We start from the raw sequence: 17,138 nt of genomic DNA, 5'->3' as shown, positions 1-17,138 counted from the left end.
GGGTGACAGAAATATTGAGGGTATGGCAGGGTTTTCTAGTAATATAAGGCTGCTGTGAAGTATGGTGAGAGCAATAAACATTGGTGTACATGGTTGAATCCTACACACTGTATATACTATATATACCAGCCTTATCTACGGCTTAAGTCTATCCAAATCCCATAAAATCTCCCACAAAAAAAGAGATTGTCAGTGAATAGCCTTCAACCAAGGTTATACATTCAATACAGACGGTAACTAAATTGTGTTCTAGACAGCTATGTATGTTTGAAACTGTATAATATTCGAAAATATAGATACAAGCTACAATAAAATGTATTCCATGACATGCTAAAACTATATTATTGGTCTCAGTCCCTACATTCACTGCAAAGACTATGCAGCCAGCAGCAGAACCTACCCAGACAGATATTGATGTGAAAGGTAACACGACTAGGATATAATGTTAACAGGTCTCAGGAGGTCTCACACACTGAACTAGTTAATTTATTATTTTTCTCTAACACCTCTAAATGGATTCTGGCTTCTCTCTTATTGCAAAGAGAATGGTTTCCAGGTCAATACTTATCCTAAAGCAACAGTCTCTGTTAGTACTACAGATTTGCAGATAACAGTGGGACTAATCCTCGATTGTAACAAACACACTCTATCCTTCTATAATGTACTTGAAAAATCAGATTTTCACACTTTTTATGACTTTTCATCCATGGCTTTTCATCTTTGGTCCTTCAGTAAATAACTGTTTTCCAATTTCTATGATAATGGTGACATTTTGTCTCTGTAGGGAAAGATAGTGGAGACTTAAGCTCAAACGTTGTCTTATTACAAAATATGGACCGATGCCACTGTTCTCTATTAGACTGTTCCTAGACTCTGACAAACATTTTCTGGCCTTCAATAATATTGATAAGAAATCATCAAACTCATTCAATCTTGTGTTAAGTTAAGGCAGAAAGGATTTACAACCTGTAAGCATAATATATGTTCAACATGAAACAACTGAAGTAGTTAGTTATACATTTTGGTTTGGAAAGGTTATAAATGTTCTCAATACATGAAACAAATGCTGGCAACAATCCTTGTTCAAGGATGATAAGGCAATGGACACATATAAAATGTCCATATTTGTATTTTTGTCACATGATAATTAGTGTAATAAATTGATATTTTTAAAACCATTGCTTCATTGCTTTGATACCTGTCTGTTGCTCCAGCTGCATATACATTAAGCTGTACCAAGACAAGACCTTCTAGGCCTCATTACCCTCATTTTCTGAATCAAGACTATGAAAAATATCCAAAACCTAATTATCAATACCTTACAGACACTGTACCCCAAAAGTGAATGCTCTCAATATGCACATATTTCACATTCACACCGGCTGTATATTGACTTCAACCTCATACATACTGCATTTATTTTTTACGCTCTCTTTTTTAGACAGGAAGCTGCATCCAGACCAGACTGTGATGATCCAGTGTGGTGTACTGCAAAAACTCTCCCGGTTTTTGAGACATTAATGTTTATTAAAGCTGGGTTAGGCAAGTTTTGCGAAGCAAGCTATTTTAGCTTCTGTTGTACTACAGACAGCTCCATATGTTGTAATGAGGTATCAAAGGACTGAGGATCAAACCAGTCAATGTGTGTGAAAATATTGTTGCTGAAGCAAACTGCTCTTCACCTGGCAGTGCTGGGTCATGAATGTATGATTTATATTCTGATGTGATGAGCTTATTCTATAAGAAGTACTTCCGCAGTGTCAGTTCCCTTAGTTTTACACTGTAACCCTTTCAGTAATCATTTTGTTGATATAGGAAACGCGTACACAAAAATTCAGTGTTTTTACAAATGTACAATCTTTTTTATGGAAAGCCTTGTGTGTCCTGTTAAATGTGAACAATAAGATTGTTGTATTGTATGACAGTAGTGCTGAACAGCAGTTGCTGTTAAGTGCATACCGAAGGTGGGGGGCTTTTTCTTGTGTGGAACACATAATTGTCACAACAGCAGATGCAGTTAAAATTCACATTCATGAATTCTCTGGAAAAGCATACCCACAAAATAACGCAAAAAATGCTGTGTGAAGTTGTAGCCAAGGGGCAAACAATGTTAGCAATGTCAGCTATGTTTAGCTATATAACAGCTCCGGTTTAAGTGATGAGGCATTATGCTGAGTTTCATAGGGATGATGAATGATAGGATATAGCAATACTATTCTCCTATTGTCAGGTACCCCATCTGGCTTGCTCTGTCCTTAACATGGAGAGTAAATAATTTATTTCAGATGGTAGTTTCCTCGATCAGGCTCCCTTTCTTGTTTCTCACTCTTCTGCTACATACAGGCTCTCACTCTTACATTCCTCTATCATGTGTCATTCATAATGTGTGGCACTGTACCTGCACGTGTACAGACCCAGCTCCAACCACGGAAGAATTAAAGTAAAGGTTGAGCATGAATGTTCACTGTAGCCTTTTTTTGTGCCTGAGTATTTAATAAGTACATATCAATATTTTTGGGAATGAGATCAAAGCAAATAGTGCCAAATAGTGCCTTCTGTGCAGCTTCTGAAATCTGAAATGCAAATAATCTGAAGTTAAAATCACTAAATGTACAAGCAACCATTTGCTTAAGGTTTCAGGTGTGTGCTGGCAGAGACAAAGACGCTCATGAATACATTTATAAATGACACGCCGCAGGCAATCGCTCTTTGAAAACATTAAATTAAAAAAAAATATGCGGTGAATAATGTGCTGAAAAGTGTGCAATGGTCTCTGACTCATCTAGAAAAGTGGTCATAATTTCAATGAATATGTAACAATTATGAATGAATATGATGCGTGGATATCAGACAAGATGAAGCGAGCTGGTGGCACGAAAAGCAGGAAAAAAGAAAGAAAACAACTCAGTAAGAACAGGAGAGAGGGTGAGTGGAATGCACAAGTAGGGAGAGGGTAGCAAAGGATAGTGACCCTGAAGACCGTGTGTCTATGTGTTTGTGAGCGTAACCATGGTAATGACAGTGCAGGAGAGAGAGGTGGTGAAGAAAGAGTTGGGGTTGGTGGCAGGTGCATGTTGTAGTGTGTGTGTGTGCGTGTGTGTTTTCCAGTTAGAACTGTGCCCTTCTTTGATTATGTACTGCACTTACAATGTGCCCTATTTGTGCATCACATTGGATACAACTGTCTGCTAAATTAATAAATGTACAGTTAATGTATTTTGAATTTCAAGCACACCAACTTCCTATTATACTATGGGGTTGGGGGCTGTTGTAATGGTCAACTGTCAGATCTAGGCGGTCAACCTCTCTGGGTGCCAGAGAAGCCATTCCCCTGGAGTATTGGTTTGAAAGCACTTCTATGGCACAGCTTCTCCTATGGAAAATGTTTTTGATTGTGTGATTCCCACTTTGGAGCTCAATGCTCCAATTATTCTCACAGAGAAAGAGCCTTTCTCTCCGTCTTTCTTGGAATTAATTGCTGAAAGGCATAATGAAATGGGTAAGTGACAGTTAAAAATTTAACCACACAAAAGATAATCATTCTAAATGTTATTTCTTCCTTTTTAATTAATATTCATCAAGTGACTGAGTGTTTCAAGTCTGTCACATGGAATATATAAGGACTCAAAAAACAAGAACGCATTTTCTCTTGTTCACCAAAAGTAGTTTAAATTCAGTCATCTCTACTGTAGTACAATATATCATGCCCTTGACAACCACAAAACAGAATACATGGGACACCGGACTGTAGGTGTAGGAAGCAGCACTGTATCGTTTTCTCAACTCTCATAGTTGGAAAGACACATGTGAAATGCCTTCTGAAACATTCTTAATTTTCCCAGCAGCTGCCACAATACAAGCTAACAAAGAAACGGCACAGGTATTAGTATTTGAGCACAAACACACACATAGGCGATTCTAGGTTTTAAAACTGGGGGTGCAAAGGGTAGTGATTTTTTTTTTGCTTACAAAAACATGCTCAAAATTAATACTAGATCTTAAAATTTAAAATGATATCATTATAGTACAGCAAACCACAATAGAACATACAACTCTGACATCACTTAAAAATGTTTTTAAAACATTTCATCGTGTTTTTACATAAAATTGAAAATGTAAATGTTTTCATCCCAACAAGAGGGGATGCAAATGCACCCGCGGTAAAATCACCTATGAACACACATAATCCATAACTCATGACCATTGGTGTGTTCAATAACAATTAGCCAAAAGAAATAGGCATTCTGAAACAACCACATCTGAATAGGAACTTGACCTCAAATGAATACACTTAACAACACTGGACAAATGTGGACTGTGCTCACTTACACGTACCAGCCAACACAAAACAGTAGTCAACACATCACATAACACATACTGTGCAAACCATTTACAACATTATATTTCAGAATGTAGAAGTGCATTCAATGGAAAGTGTGTGAGTTAAGGCAATTAACTCCAGGCACAGCAGAAAGTGAGTGAGAGTTCCCATTCTGATCTGATTTCTCTAATCCATGACACTGCAATAGCCCTATTTCACAGGTGGCTGCACAATCTAAGACAACCTGCATTAAGGTTCAGCAGGAAAAAAGAAACTGAACCAGGAAACCAGTCTCAGATGTAATCTCAACCACAAGCACAATTGACACCATTTTGTCACAAATTTTGAAAACAATAAACAAGGTTCTTGACAGTGGCATTTAGAGTTCAGTTCTGATAGCTGTTGGTAATATCCAAATCCAATCCACTTCACAGTAATAAAAGAGCCCTGTAACTAACATTATGTATAATCACCTCACAATCACAAATCACAAAAAATCTTTAAAAAACACTTATATACTACCCTCTACCATGCTTTCAAGAAGCAGAAACAAACAAACAAAAACTTTTGTAATTAGATCTACCTTAACATATATGAAGAACTACTCTTCGCTTCATTACACAGTTTGAAAGGAAAACCAATAAGCAACATATACTGTACCACCAACAACACGTCATCTGTCATTAACACACAAACATATCAAACATCCAAAATACCACATATATAAAAAGATGCTGGAATATAAAGTTGATTGGTGCAACCCAAGAGTAACACCTGCTAACCGACTCTGAAAAACAATTTTTCCACTGTGCCTGATTTAAATCAGCACTAAGAGATGCTCCCATTTGAAGGCCTTCTCTCTCTTTCATTATTACTGGCACTCAGGAGTTGATTCACAACTAGCATATGTGCTTTGACATGCCTCTCCTCTAGTGGTAGATGTCTCATTATCTCCCCATTTATATAACGTTCTTTGAAATTATCCAGACTGACACTACTTAAAAGTTCCCTACATCCTCACATAATGAGTATCTGTTTCCAATCCGCTCATTCCAAGGCCTACCAACTTCAGCCTTCATATGAAGGCACCCAGAGCCTTCTCAACCAAGCACCTGCAGCAGCTCCGCCTGATATCCATGTGTGCCCTTTAAAAGAAAAGATGAGGATTTCACAAAACAAGCTTGATCGCCACCTGGTATGTGGATCCCCATTAATATTACAGTCAAAGTGGTTCCTGGTTAAATTCTACAATCAATATAGCCTGACAAATCTATAACCAGACAAATCTGGAAGCTCATGTTTTATTTGCTCTGACAGATGGGTCTGGCCACCTGGATTGATTTGATTGACGTGAAGTGCGAATTTGCAATAGTTGCGACCAGTGTGCGACCAGTTGCTTTTTGTGGATTCACGTAAACGAGGCACGCTGAAACAATCAATCTGGGATGCTTGCAAAACAAAAAGCTAAAAAGAAACAAGCATAATGACAGCCATTACCGTGTAGGAGGGGAAGAACTTGAAAAGCCGCCCGCATCCTTAAATTGAAAACAAAACTATATATATTTTTAAAAATCTTGCTAATCCGAAATATTATCCCATCCGTGACTCAGAACTATATGGTATGTTTCCGAACCATGACTTTTGTGATTCGTTGTGCCACTAGCTGACAGCCACTATTGGTTCCACTGAATGAATGTCTGTTTTACCTGTTTGCACATGGCTCGTGCAGAAAAGGAGGTACCTATCTTTGAGGGCATTTGGTTTATCAGCGGACGCATGGCTCTGTCGGGCAGAGATGTGGTTCCGTTGGGATGTATGGCTTCTCTGGGATGAGGCTTGGTTGGGTTGTAAAGATGCATGGCTCTCCGGCCACGCGGCCCTATGACATGGCGTGCTGGAGGGCAGAGCCCCCTGCTCTGGTCCCACCCCCACCTCTCTGGCCCTCAATCTCCACCTGCACATGCCCAGTAACAGCCTCAGTTCCTTGCGGAAGGCTGGGTTCAGGCAGCAGTAAATGAATGGATTGTAACACGTGGAGCTCATAGCCAACCAATGAAAGCAAAAGTACAAGGCATTGGATGAGCGAATGGCCTGGCTGGACAGGAGCACAACGTAACAGTTGAGGGGGAACCAGCAGATGGCAAACACGCTCACCACCACCAGCAGCATGGCCAGTGTGCGGCGGCGTTTTCGTCTCTGGGCGGCATACTGGGATGTGGTAGTGTCCCCAATGGCATTGCGGCGCCACAGGCGGCGGGCCACGGTGGAGTAGGCAGCAGTGATGATTAGAAGAGGGAGGACGTAGAGGAGGATGAAGGTAAGCAGGTCGATACACTGCCAGTAGACATCTGAGGGCTCTGGGAAGTCTGGGACGCACAGGCTCCGTTCCTTCTCCTTGCTAAGCAGTGGGATGTGATGGAAACGAGGAAGGTAGGAGGCAAGTAGGGGGCAGTGGCCATTATCAGGGGTATGATTGGGAGAAGGAAAAGTAGGTAGCAAGGTGTGAGAGTGAATACAATGTGGCATCTCATAAACAACAAGTCAAGTGGTGCCTTGAGGGCAAGGGGAGCAACATTCACAACAGCAACAACAGTTGGTGGTGGCAACAAAATAGGCCACCTACCAACCTTAGACACCATTAAAAAAATCACCCAACTCAACTCAAAAAGCTGAATTTTCAGTAAGAGTGCAGGCTCTAGATAGAGAGGGGAGCAGTGAAACATATAGGGAGCCAAAGAAAGACAATTTAAGAAAAAGAGAGGTACTGGAGTGTGAAGGATTAACAAAAAATGAATTTAAAACAGATTGATTGATCGTGTGTGTGTGGGTGAGAAAGAAAGATAGAGAGAAAGAGTGTAACTGAGGGGGAGAGGTAGGGTGTGTAGAAAGGTGAGCTGTGTGTACCTATACACAAAGGTCAGGAGTTTCTGGTAGATGGCGTGAGGCATGGAGAAGCAGATGGCCATAATCCAGATGAGAGCCACACAAACGCCCCCACGAGCTGGAGACATGCGGGGCCTGAGAGGGTGCAGGATCACCTAGACAAATACACATCACAATGTCAGCTTTGACCAGTGGGGGTTTAAGACTGGTCAAAGTAAATGTGTGACCACGTTTGTATTGACAAGCTTTCATAGTATACATTCTCCACAATTGCAAGTGTTCCATGAACCGTACTTACAGTCTATACTACTACTAATCATAAGGGCCAGAAATAATCTAAGATGGGCAATTTCAACGGGCTTATTGCCCGTACAATTTTTAACAGACCCACGATTTCTGTTGGTATTGTACCTTGCGTATGCGTAGGCCTACATTTTAAGACATAAATATAATATTATTAAATATAATAGAATATTATACCATAAGGTTTACATTTACAGCTTTAACTGAACCAACCCGTACATTTACCTGCCTCCTGTCGAGCGCAATAGCGGTGAGAGTCAGCGTGGACACGTGCAGAGAGCAATATTGCACGAAGCGGCTGATGTGGCACATGCCTTTTCCAAACACCCAACTGCTGTTAACGAACCGAACCTGCGGGAAAGAGCAGCAAGAGGTATAGCAGCTCGTTCCTAGAAATCCTACTAAATTGCTGCTGTGTGTAGCGTGTGAATGTGTACAAACTTGTGGATAGAGTAGATTCCTGCCAAACAATTTTTAAGAACCGACATAGTGCGAATTTAATAGTAGGCTACGAGATCTGGAATACGAATTCTACACATTTTTGGCCTATGTGTTTTGAGAAACGGGTGGTTGTCTTCTGTCCTTACCAGGGTAAACGGTGTGTTGAGAAGCGTGATGAGAATGTCTGCCACCGCCAAGTTAACAATGAATAGGCTAGTAGCGGAGTGCATGCGTTTGTTCTTGAACACCACATGGCATACAAGAGTATTCCCAAAAAGTGAAATGACAATTATAAAAGAGTAAGCGAAAACCAGCAAAGCTTTCACTTTCCCGTTCTGCGACTCTCCTCCGTAGCGCTTCTTTCCAGCCATTGAGCGCCAGTCTGCGAGGGTCCCCTCATCTAAGTCTATCGTAAAAAAACTGGAACGGTTAAGCACCTTCTGACCTGATATGTTTAGCAGTTCGGTCTCCGATGAAATACCCCTGATAAGTGAGGAGTTGTTGAGCTCGTGCGCCCGTGACCCGTTAAGGCTTGTGGTAGCCAAATAGGTGAGGGATAGCCAAAGGCACAAACTTCTCATGTCAGCTGTGGTAGGAGAAATTGTGATGATAAACATGGGACATCCGAACGGATACCTCCTCGCAGGCATCTGCAACAATGTTAGGCAAAGGAAAGAAAATGCAATCCGTTCTGTGTTTTAAACGACCATGCACTCCCTTCCACCCTGCACGTCTTGTCTGATGTCTGACGCCACATAATACACTAACCCCTTATTTACACCGGGCGCGTCTGCGGCGCGGGCTCCAATGAGGTTTTGTTCATGTCCTCCACAGCATTTCAGAAGAGGAGCGCTGCGGCAGCTGTATTAGCGAGTTCGCGAGATCAACTAACAACAACAACGCTCTACGGACACAGTGAAGCTCGAGTTGCCATTGGCTAGTACATTTTTTATTATACTTGCGAGACTTTTTACATGGAATGCATGAACAATGCAACTGGGGAGGGAGGAAACTTAAATCTGTCTGATGTATAGTTGCATATGGGTTCAATCTTCAATTTCTTAGCAAATGGCTTTATCTTGCCACCTGACTTCAGCCACCTCTCCAGTGCTGATGACAGCTGCCAATCATGTCAACTCGCACCCCAACACCCCCTCGGCAATACTGGACAGAAGGCGCTCTATCAAACACGGTGCGTCATTGAAATCTGCGCTTAATTTATTCTTTGCCTAGTAGACAGACAAACAAGTAGTGCAATCACTACATTCGGTCTGAATGCCATCCAATCATTAGTGTCGGTCCAACCTTAATGAGTGGTCGTGTTTACTACAGTCCTGCAACGCACACAGATATCGGATTTATTTCATTTTACTGTCCAACCTTTAGATTTATTATTTGCTATCAAGATGTGAACATCTTTTTCAGCTTATATTATTTTAAAAAGTGCTCAACAACATTGCCTACCCTTGAATAAACTTAAAAGTCCAGTTCTTTAGCGAAGCAGATCAGGGAGCCACTCCTGGGACGCTTCTGAAACTGAAAAAAGAATGGAGCAAAAGCTATAATCCCTTTTTTTTAAAAGGTAATGTTTCGGTGGTACATAAGAAGTTCGAATTTGAATAATAAATTCCCATGATGAAAGTGTGCAATGGTACCCGGGTAAGGTTTTGTATCATTAATTTAGTAGGAAGTACCTTTGCTCCTAAATACTGGACCTTCAAAAATTGTAATTCGAAATTCCAAAAATGGAAACTGATCGGGGACTTTTTCTAACCACACACTTTGCTACAATAAAGAATATTGGCAGTCTGGCACTGAATGAATAGCTTGGCTAGAGGTGTAACATTTAAGGTCATTGATATAAGCCTTTCATTATGCAATAATAAAACACAGCCTTGTGGAGCTCCTTGAAAGCACTCCCTTTTTTTAAACACTTCACACATGCCAATATAACTCTGATTGCATTAAAGTGAGTCACAAATTATACAGTCAAGTCTAGGAATTAGTATGCATTGTTGAACACAGGGACAACACATGCACACATGCATTCACATACAAATACATATAGTCAACGTTTGACAAACCAATCTCTATCATTGTGGACTTTTGTGTGCTAACTGTCAGATGCAACCTCTAATTAAAACAACAACAGTTTTCTAGAACACTCACATATGGACACCCACATAAACAAATTAAGGAGGGAAATAGAATGGTTGCTCATCTTGACCTTGCATTGTTTTGAATTGATTGGCTTGTCCTTTTAGTATTTCATCTACAGCAGCTAGTGCTGTCGAAGTTGTGTCGAAGTTGAAACTGAATAAATCTCAATTTGTATTCATTGTACTCTCGTTACAATAAGTGTAAGGAACAAGAAATGTGTGCAAACCAGAAATAGAGGCAACATGTGTCTACAGTACATATAGCAGGCATACAACCTTGCACCACCCACAATTAAACACTATGCAAGCATCCTACACAGAATAATACCGATTACATATGTATTCACACACATATACACAATTATTTTGTTTGGTCACATGCAGGCATGTATGTCATGAGCAGCTCTTTACGTTTCCTAATGTGATTTATAATTATATGGGTTTCAAAAACCTTGATTGGGTGCAGACACCTGCATGGAATTTGACTTGTTGTTTTGAGATGTAAATGAAGGATCCTTAATCACCTATAAAACACCATATAAAAGGTCACATTATGTATCACAGAACATTTAAATCAAGTTTGTGTGTCTGTATGTGTGTTCATGTGGGTCGGTGTGCTTTTCTTGAATGTTTGCTGAGAAGGCTGAGGTAAGATGAGTCACTTGCCATTTTCTCTGTGGATACATTTGTTTTGGTGCACTTAAGAAAGACCCAGAGAATGCCAGAGACTGACAGATTATTTATCACTAGTTATTTAGGGCTTGATTGTTTTTCTTTTAAAACCTGTAGCCCTGAGATTGCCTTGACCATGAAGACCTTGACTATGAAGAACATTCATAATTATCATTATTATTAAGTCCGTTGGTAGCAGCAAGTTGATCAGGAGATCATATTAAATATTGCCTATACACAGAAAACAGAAGATAAACATGACAAATGCAATTGAAAGCAGAGTAGATAGTATATTTTAACTTTTTTAATAAATGCCATTGCTGCGTTGTAGTGCTTTAACACAACAACATATAGACAAAGAAATGTTCAGGTTTTCATTAGTTGGTTACCATTATTGAGGTGCCTGTCACAACCAAGATAGTGTTGGCATTTTTTGTCCTATCTTTTGTGCAGTGTGATGGATGTCCTGTAGTCTATACAGTGTTGTTGTTTTGTTGCATCTGGACTTTGTGAAAGACAATGGAATGTGACTGACTTTCATTGTTGAAATTAAGAACTGACAAATATAAATGATACAGTATAGTTAGTAAGCCAATCCACCCATTCAACACCTCCAATGAAAGCGTCATAACACACAAAAAGACAATTGGGAGCTTTCTAGAGATCAATAAAACTCACTGAGCTGACAGGTTAAGAATGGGCCCAGGAGTAACATTGTAACACCAATCAGGAACCATAACATATTTGACATTTTCGCCAACAATACAGCCTTTAATGACTTGGCTGCTCAGTGGACTTTGACCCCATTGGTTTCACCATGAAAATGACAGACAAGTTTACACCCTGAAGGAATTTGGAGCAGCATGCATACTTACAGATTCTCTTCCAAGTTCAAATTCAATTGAGTTTTTGTCCATTGTAACAAGATGCTCCGGGCATGACCTACTTGCGTTACAATCATTTCAAAGTGCTGTGAACCATGCTCTAGAACTATTTATAAAAAAACGGAATAAAATCCTGTGTCACGACTCACATGCCACTTAAAGAAGAGTTGTCATGACTACTAGGTACATCCCAGTGAGGTTGTCATGGTTACTGAAGACATATTATTGGTTATTAGGTGTGTTTGCTCTCAGCAAGGCCACAAAGACCAACATGTTAATCACAGCACCATGAACCCTACTTCTTGCGCTAAGGAAAATTTGAAGAGAACCCTGTTGTAATCGACACTTTCACTTTAGTATTTTGTAAATGAGCAGCAACAAGTGTATGTTGTAGGCTAGCCTATGCTTTTTAATATATGCAATCTTCATAAATAATAAGTATGCACTTATTTAAAATACACAGAAATATCAGTTGTAAAATGTAAGTAGCCTACACCCATGAAACTTCTCCAAATGTTTGGATGCTTTATATAGTTTAAACAATAGGTTTGGAGGTTATGGTGATGGGAAAAAACAGCCCCATCTGCAACTGACGCAAGCTCCAAAGAAATTGTAGGACCCTGTTGTCATCTCATGACGTTAATTAGAAAATTATAAAATATGCTTCAACGGGAATGAATTCTATAAGCAAACTCCATATGTGTGCAACCATGTGGAAAAACTGGCTACTACAGGCAAGGCCCTATTAGTACCCAAAAGGGTCCCTGGGCACTGACTCTCTCCAATCTGCAGATTGATAATACAACCAGAACTCAACGTAGTCTTTCCATTTGTGAAGAGGCGGACTAAAACACTTTCTTCCACAATAATATAGCAGTCTGTCAATAAAGGAAAATATTTAATTAAATTGTACTTTTTGGTCCGGATATGAGCATTGGCGAAACTGAAGGTGTCAGAATAACACAGTGTAATCACACATCACAGTGACGTGGGGTTGGCGCCGTCTCAAGTCGGACAAAAATTCTAACCGCCACCAAAAAGTTGAGCCTCGCCACCGGCCTCACACTCTCAAACAGTAGGTGGCGATGATGCACCTCTTAAATATTGGTTGCAATCTCCCTTAACAACAAAAGAAGAAGAAGCTTTTTCTTGCCAGATCGCGTCTCGTGTTTCTAAAAAGATATGTACCATCAACGTATTTTAGATGTGTAGATAACTGTTGAATAACCGGGTATTTTACTGCTATCCAGCTTTATACAGTACTACAGTAATAGATACCAAACCACACGAGGCAACTAACTAGCTAGCCAGGTAAGACTTGTGATCAACTTATTTTGCTGACTGTTGTGTTGAGGTTGCTTGCTTGATTGCTTTTCACTTAAAATGTAAGTGCTTGTACAGCCAATTTAAAATCGTTCACGAGCGAGCCGGTGTTATGTCCCTACTGGTTTACCTAACAGCAGCAGCAGTTGTTGCCTGCCTTTTTTCCAGATTCGTCACACAATCACAAACATAATACTGGGATTTTCAAATGCTACCTAACAACTGCTGCTTCTAGGTAAACACAATATACGGAAACCAGTTAGTTTGAAAACCAGTACAGTATGGACATAACACCGTTCCTAAGCAGCAAATCACATGTACTGAAAAACATAGAGCTATGTACTGTGGCACAATAAAACACTTCGTTTGTATTAAAATAATGCGCTAGTTAGCTGGTACTAGCTTCTTTGGGATATCTATGTATTGTTTAGCGAGGCCTGTTCATCATAGTGTTGCGATGAAGCTGCATTACTGTACTGATTATCTTACTCAAAATAATTCTCAAGCTTTCGTTATGAGTATGAATAAGCAAATACAATAATTAACGTACTCAGGAAATTTTCTTCACAGTTTCTTCTTGTGAAGATGACTTTTCTTTCAGCTGGTGTTTCCACGACCACATTAAGGACTCTTTTAACACATGGTAATGCTTCTTAAATGAGTCTTTAATGTTGTCATGGAAACACCAATGGGGTACTAGCTGAAGGAAAAGCCATCTTCACAGGCAGGTGAAGTTTTGATGTATCAACACTCGCTCATTCTGCCATTATGAAAATGGCCAATTAGTCAACTTGCAGCACAATGGAGTTCCCAGATGGTTTTAACCAGCTGGAGCTCTTGAAGACGCATGGGCACCTAATTCCCCGTGGAGGCCATAGCCTGTGGCCAGGAAAGGAGGGGGAGGAGGAAGATGAGGAGGAGGAGGAGGAGGAGGAGGAAGAAGAGGGGGAGCACAATGAGGAGTGGTACACCCAGAGAGAGGAGAGGCTGAAGGGGAGACCACAGGATCTCATACTATGGGCGGCAGAAAATGACCGTGTGAGTTCAGTAGTTCACACGCACAAAAGACACATGGTCATGATCTTATGCATATAAACACACACAGACACATTAAGTGCTAGAAATCGATTCATCTACTCAATTAGACCACAACTCTGCTCCAGCCTAGTGTAACACACAGTCAGAGGGGAGATTATTCGAGACATAGCAGGTTTTTTATGATTATATTCTCTATGAATCCTGAAGGAAATTCAATTCAGATAACCGTTAATAATGGGTCTTGGGTTATTGTTTTGTTAGTGTGGGCCTACCATAGGCACTGTTGCCACAGATTATTATATATACATTTTTAATATACATATTTATGTTTAAGTCTACCATGATAATAATTTAACCATTTTATTACCAAGGCCAATGCCAGGATATAGCCGGCTAGCGGTTGGCCTGGGACCTAATGGTTCTCAAGACACATCTGAGTTTGGGATGTACAGAAGAGTATGCCTTGAGTTTAAGTGGTAGTCGCGGCCTTCATCTAAAGATTAACTGGATATATTTCCTCAAACCAGCATATTAAGAATGATCAGTTCTTGTTCTTACTCTAAACCTTACAGTGCTTTACTGAAGTTAATATGTGATGTTTTCTCTTCTCATTGTATCCTTTTATCAGTTCTATTGAACAAGGTGAAACCCTGCTATTGACAACAACAAAATGAAACAATTGTCCTTCTTACTCCTACTCTTCTCTTTCTCTGTCAGCTGACGACAGTCCAGAGGTTGCTGTCAGGTGACCCTTCACTGGTGCACTGCAGAGACACAGATGGGTACACCCCGTTACACCGCGCGGCATACGGAGGTCATGTTGCCATGGTGCCCACACTACTGGTGGCGGGAGCGGACATTGACCTCCGCACGGTCGATGGATGGACGGCACTCCATAGTGCGTGTCGCTGGGGCCGCGTAGTCGTGGCAACCCTTCTTTTGCATAGAGGGGCAGAGCTTAACAGCCAGACCAATGGCGGGCTCACACCACTGCACCTGGCCGCCTCCCACACCAGCCGATCACCTGCAGACTCCGCCCACACGCTTGAGCTCCTGCTCTCGCAGCGCCATCTGCAGCCGTGGATTGTCAGCAGCGGAGGAGAGACTGCGAGCGAGGTTGCCAGGCGGAGCGGACCGCATCACTTCCTGTTTGAGATGGTGGAAGACTCTATTGGCGTGTTGCCTCCGTGCTGAACTCCCCTACCTCTTACCCTTGCTTGCTTCCATGGACATTTTGAATGTGTACATGTCTTATTGCAAATTACTCTCAATGTGAACTCAGAATAAACCACACTAGAACAATACCAACAAAAACATTGGTTCCCCTTCCATGGTAAATATCTACAATGGCAATGCAAGTGTACAGTTTAGAGCGTACATCCCACTTATCTGAAGTCTTTCAGAAGCATTTTTCCTCAACCAAAAATATCATGAGCCTCCATAATAAAGTGGTGACGTGATTCACAGCAACCCCCTGGAGCAGTACAAGGCGTTACTCTTCCTACTGGATACACGTAGGCCTACACCTGTTTGTAGAACAGAAGAACTCATACAGACGCCAATAGGTTTTGCAGATGAAGTTCATAATCCAACTGTATTGGTTGTCATGGGAACTGAGTGGCAGCTGTTTGAGCGGCCACATAGGCTACTTTAACCCTTGTGCTGCCTTCGGGTCACATAACCCAAAGGTTCACAACGAACCATCGTTGTGTTAACCCAATTTTACCCAATACTAAAACAAATAAAAAGCATTTTCTTTTAACCTTCGCAATGTGGGGGGTCTGAGACAGCCCAAAGGTTAAAAGAAAATGCTTCACTTTACATTTACATTTAGTCATTTAGCAGACGCTCTTATCCAGAGCGACTTCCAGTAAGTACAGGGACATTCCCCCGAGGCAAGTAGGATGAAGTGCCTTGCCCAAGGACACAACGTCAGTTGGCATGACCGGGAATCGAACTGGCAAACTTTGTTTTTGTATGCGGTAAAGTTGTGGCAATACGACGGTGGGTCACAATGACTGATGGGTCAGAATGACCTGAAGATAACACAAGGGTTAAAACAAACACAACCCTATCCTCTTGTTTCATGAATCCATATTATTTCTTTATTACTTCTCGTTTCATGTCCAAACAATCCATTCATGTCCAGCCCCAATCCTCATTTCAGCTCTCCGATGAGAAGGAGGAAGCTGCAGGTCTACGTGGTATCATTTTAGTTCTGTCAGATTACCTGGATATGTGACACTCCAAATGAGTAACTCAAAGAAATGGTTTGATGACGTAAACTGCAAATTGTAATTGCAATTATTCTTTGTTATCATATCAGGGCATTTACTAATTTGCTGTCTTGCATGGATATGCAGTGTTTATCTATTACATGGAATCATCTTTTAAGATGAGAAAAGCGACCTTGTCCCTTAGGGTATTACGGAGCCAATAAGTCCAGTGAGTTTTATTTTTCCTCCTATGCACAAGTTATCTTGTGTGCAAAAGAAAATGTAGGTCTAAGCTACTATAAAATCATGCCTCTCAGATGCCTCATCAGATGCACAGTCACCATAAAATGGAGCAAACTCACCGTATCAAATTGTTTTCACCCCAGAATGTCCATGTCACCCAGGCTGATCTTGTACTTACGGAGCCCCTAAGGTCTCTACATTAAATTGTTTATCTTGTGCACTCAAATCATGTTTCTTAATCAAATAAGTTATTTACTTATGCGCACAGAACTACTTTCAGAATTTTATGGGGTCTTGCTCAACTTTGGGAATGAAGGGTCTTTCTGCCCTCTAGTGGAACTTTATAAACAGTACCCTGTGGTCGAATTTCGTTTTGCCGTGTTGCCTTTACTATGCATTAGTAAATCAAATAACTACTTTTTAACTTAATCGGATGATAAATGTTACACAAGCTTGTTTTTTAAGCAGGTAGGCTAGGTTGAGGTGTTATATAAGCTCATCTGATACATTGAACGGACGCCACAGGTAATTTTTGGTGCAATCTCCTGGACAAGTAGACTAGATAAACAGCAGCCTGACTGCAGCGCGTCTGCCAAAGGTCTGACCGTACATAATAATCATACATCCATACGTAAATTGGCATAAGACCAAGATG

The 17,138-nt window shown here is 40.8% G+C and overlaps 2 protein-coding genes across 2 annotated transcripts; one reads left to right on the top strand and one right to left on the bottom strand.

Annotated features, from left to right (window-relative positions):
- Positions 1-5,893: 5,893 nt before the first annotated feature.
- Positions 5,894-8,782, bottom strand: LOC134034186 (G-protein coupled receptor 83-like). Its single transcript, XM_062478576.1, has 4 exons — positions 8,095-8,782; positions 7,733-7,858; positions 7,226-7,359; positions 5,894-6,719 (listed from the first exon to the last, which is right to left on the bottom strand). Exons 1-4 carry the CDS (start codon positions 8,596-8,598, stop codon positions 5,981-5,983), a joined length of 1,503 nt encoding a protein of 500 aa, XP_062334560.1. The 5' UTR covers positions 8,599-8,782; the 3' UTR covers positions 5,894-5,980.
- A 3,990-nt stretch (positions 8,783-12,772) lies between these two features.
- ankrd49 (ankyrin repeat domain 49) lies at positions 12,773-15,663 on the top strand. The gene is made up of 3 exons (XM_062478582.1): positions 12,773-12,974; positions 13,773-14,024; positions 14,742-15,663. The coding sequence occupies exons 2-3, from the start codon at positions 13,788-13,790 to the stop codon at positions 15,216-15,218; spliced, it is 714 nt and encodes a 237-aa protein (XP_062334566.1). The 5' UTR covers positions 12,773-12,974; positions 13,773-13,787; the 3' UTR covers positions 15,219-15,663.
- Positions 15,664-17,138: the final 1,475 nt, after the last annotated feature.

This window comes from Osmerus eperlanus, chromosome 14 (genome assembly GCF_963692335.1).
Source record: "Osmerus eperlanus chromosome 14, fOsmEpe2.1, whole genome shotgun sequence".
NCBI classification, from domain to species: Eukaryota; Metazoa; Chordata; class Actinopteri; order Osmeriformes; family Osmeridae; genus Osmerus; species Osmerus eperlanus.
The sequence above is the reverse complement of the archived record's forward strand: the minus strand, read 5'-3'. Positions and strand labels throughout refer to the sequence as shown.

What these genes read in the sequence shown, in the direction of transcription:
- LOC134034186 (XM_062478576.1), bottom strand. Translation starts at nt 8,598, where the DNA reads ATGCCTGCGAGGAGGTATCCGTTCGGATGTCCCATGTTTATCATCACA. An exon ending in TCAACACACCGTTTACCCTG is followed by an intron (nt 7,859 to 8,094) that starts GTAAGGACAGAA and finishes TCTTTCCCGCAG; the next exon opens with GTTCGGTTCGTTAACAGCAG. An exon ending in CTCCTGACCTTTGTGTATAG is followed by an intron (nt 6,720 to 7,225) that starts GTACACACAGCT and finishes CCCACTGCTTAG; the next exon opens with CAAGGAGAAGGAACGGAGCC.
- ankrd49 (XM_062478582.1), top strand. Translation starts at nt 13,788, where the DNA reads ATGGAGTTCCCAGATGGTTTTAACCAGCTGGAGCTCTTGAAGACGCAT. An exon ending in GGGCGGCAGAAAATGACCGT is followed by an intron (nt 14,025 to 14,741) that starts GTGAGTTCAGTA and finishes TTTCTCTGTCAG; the next exon opens with CTGACGACAGTCCAGAGGTT.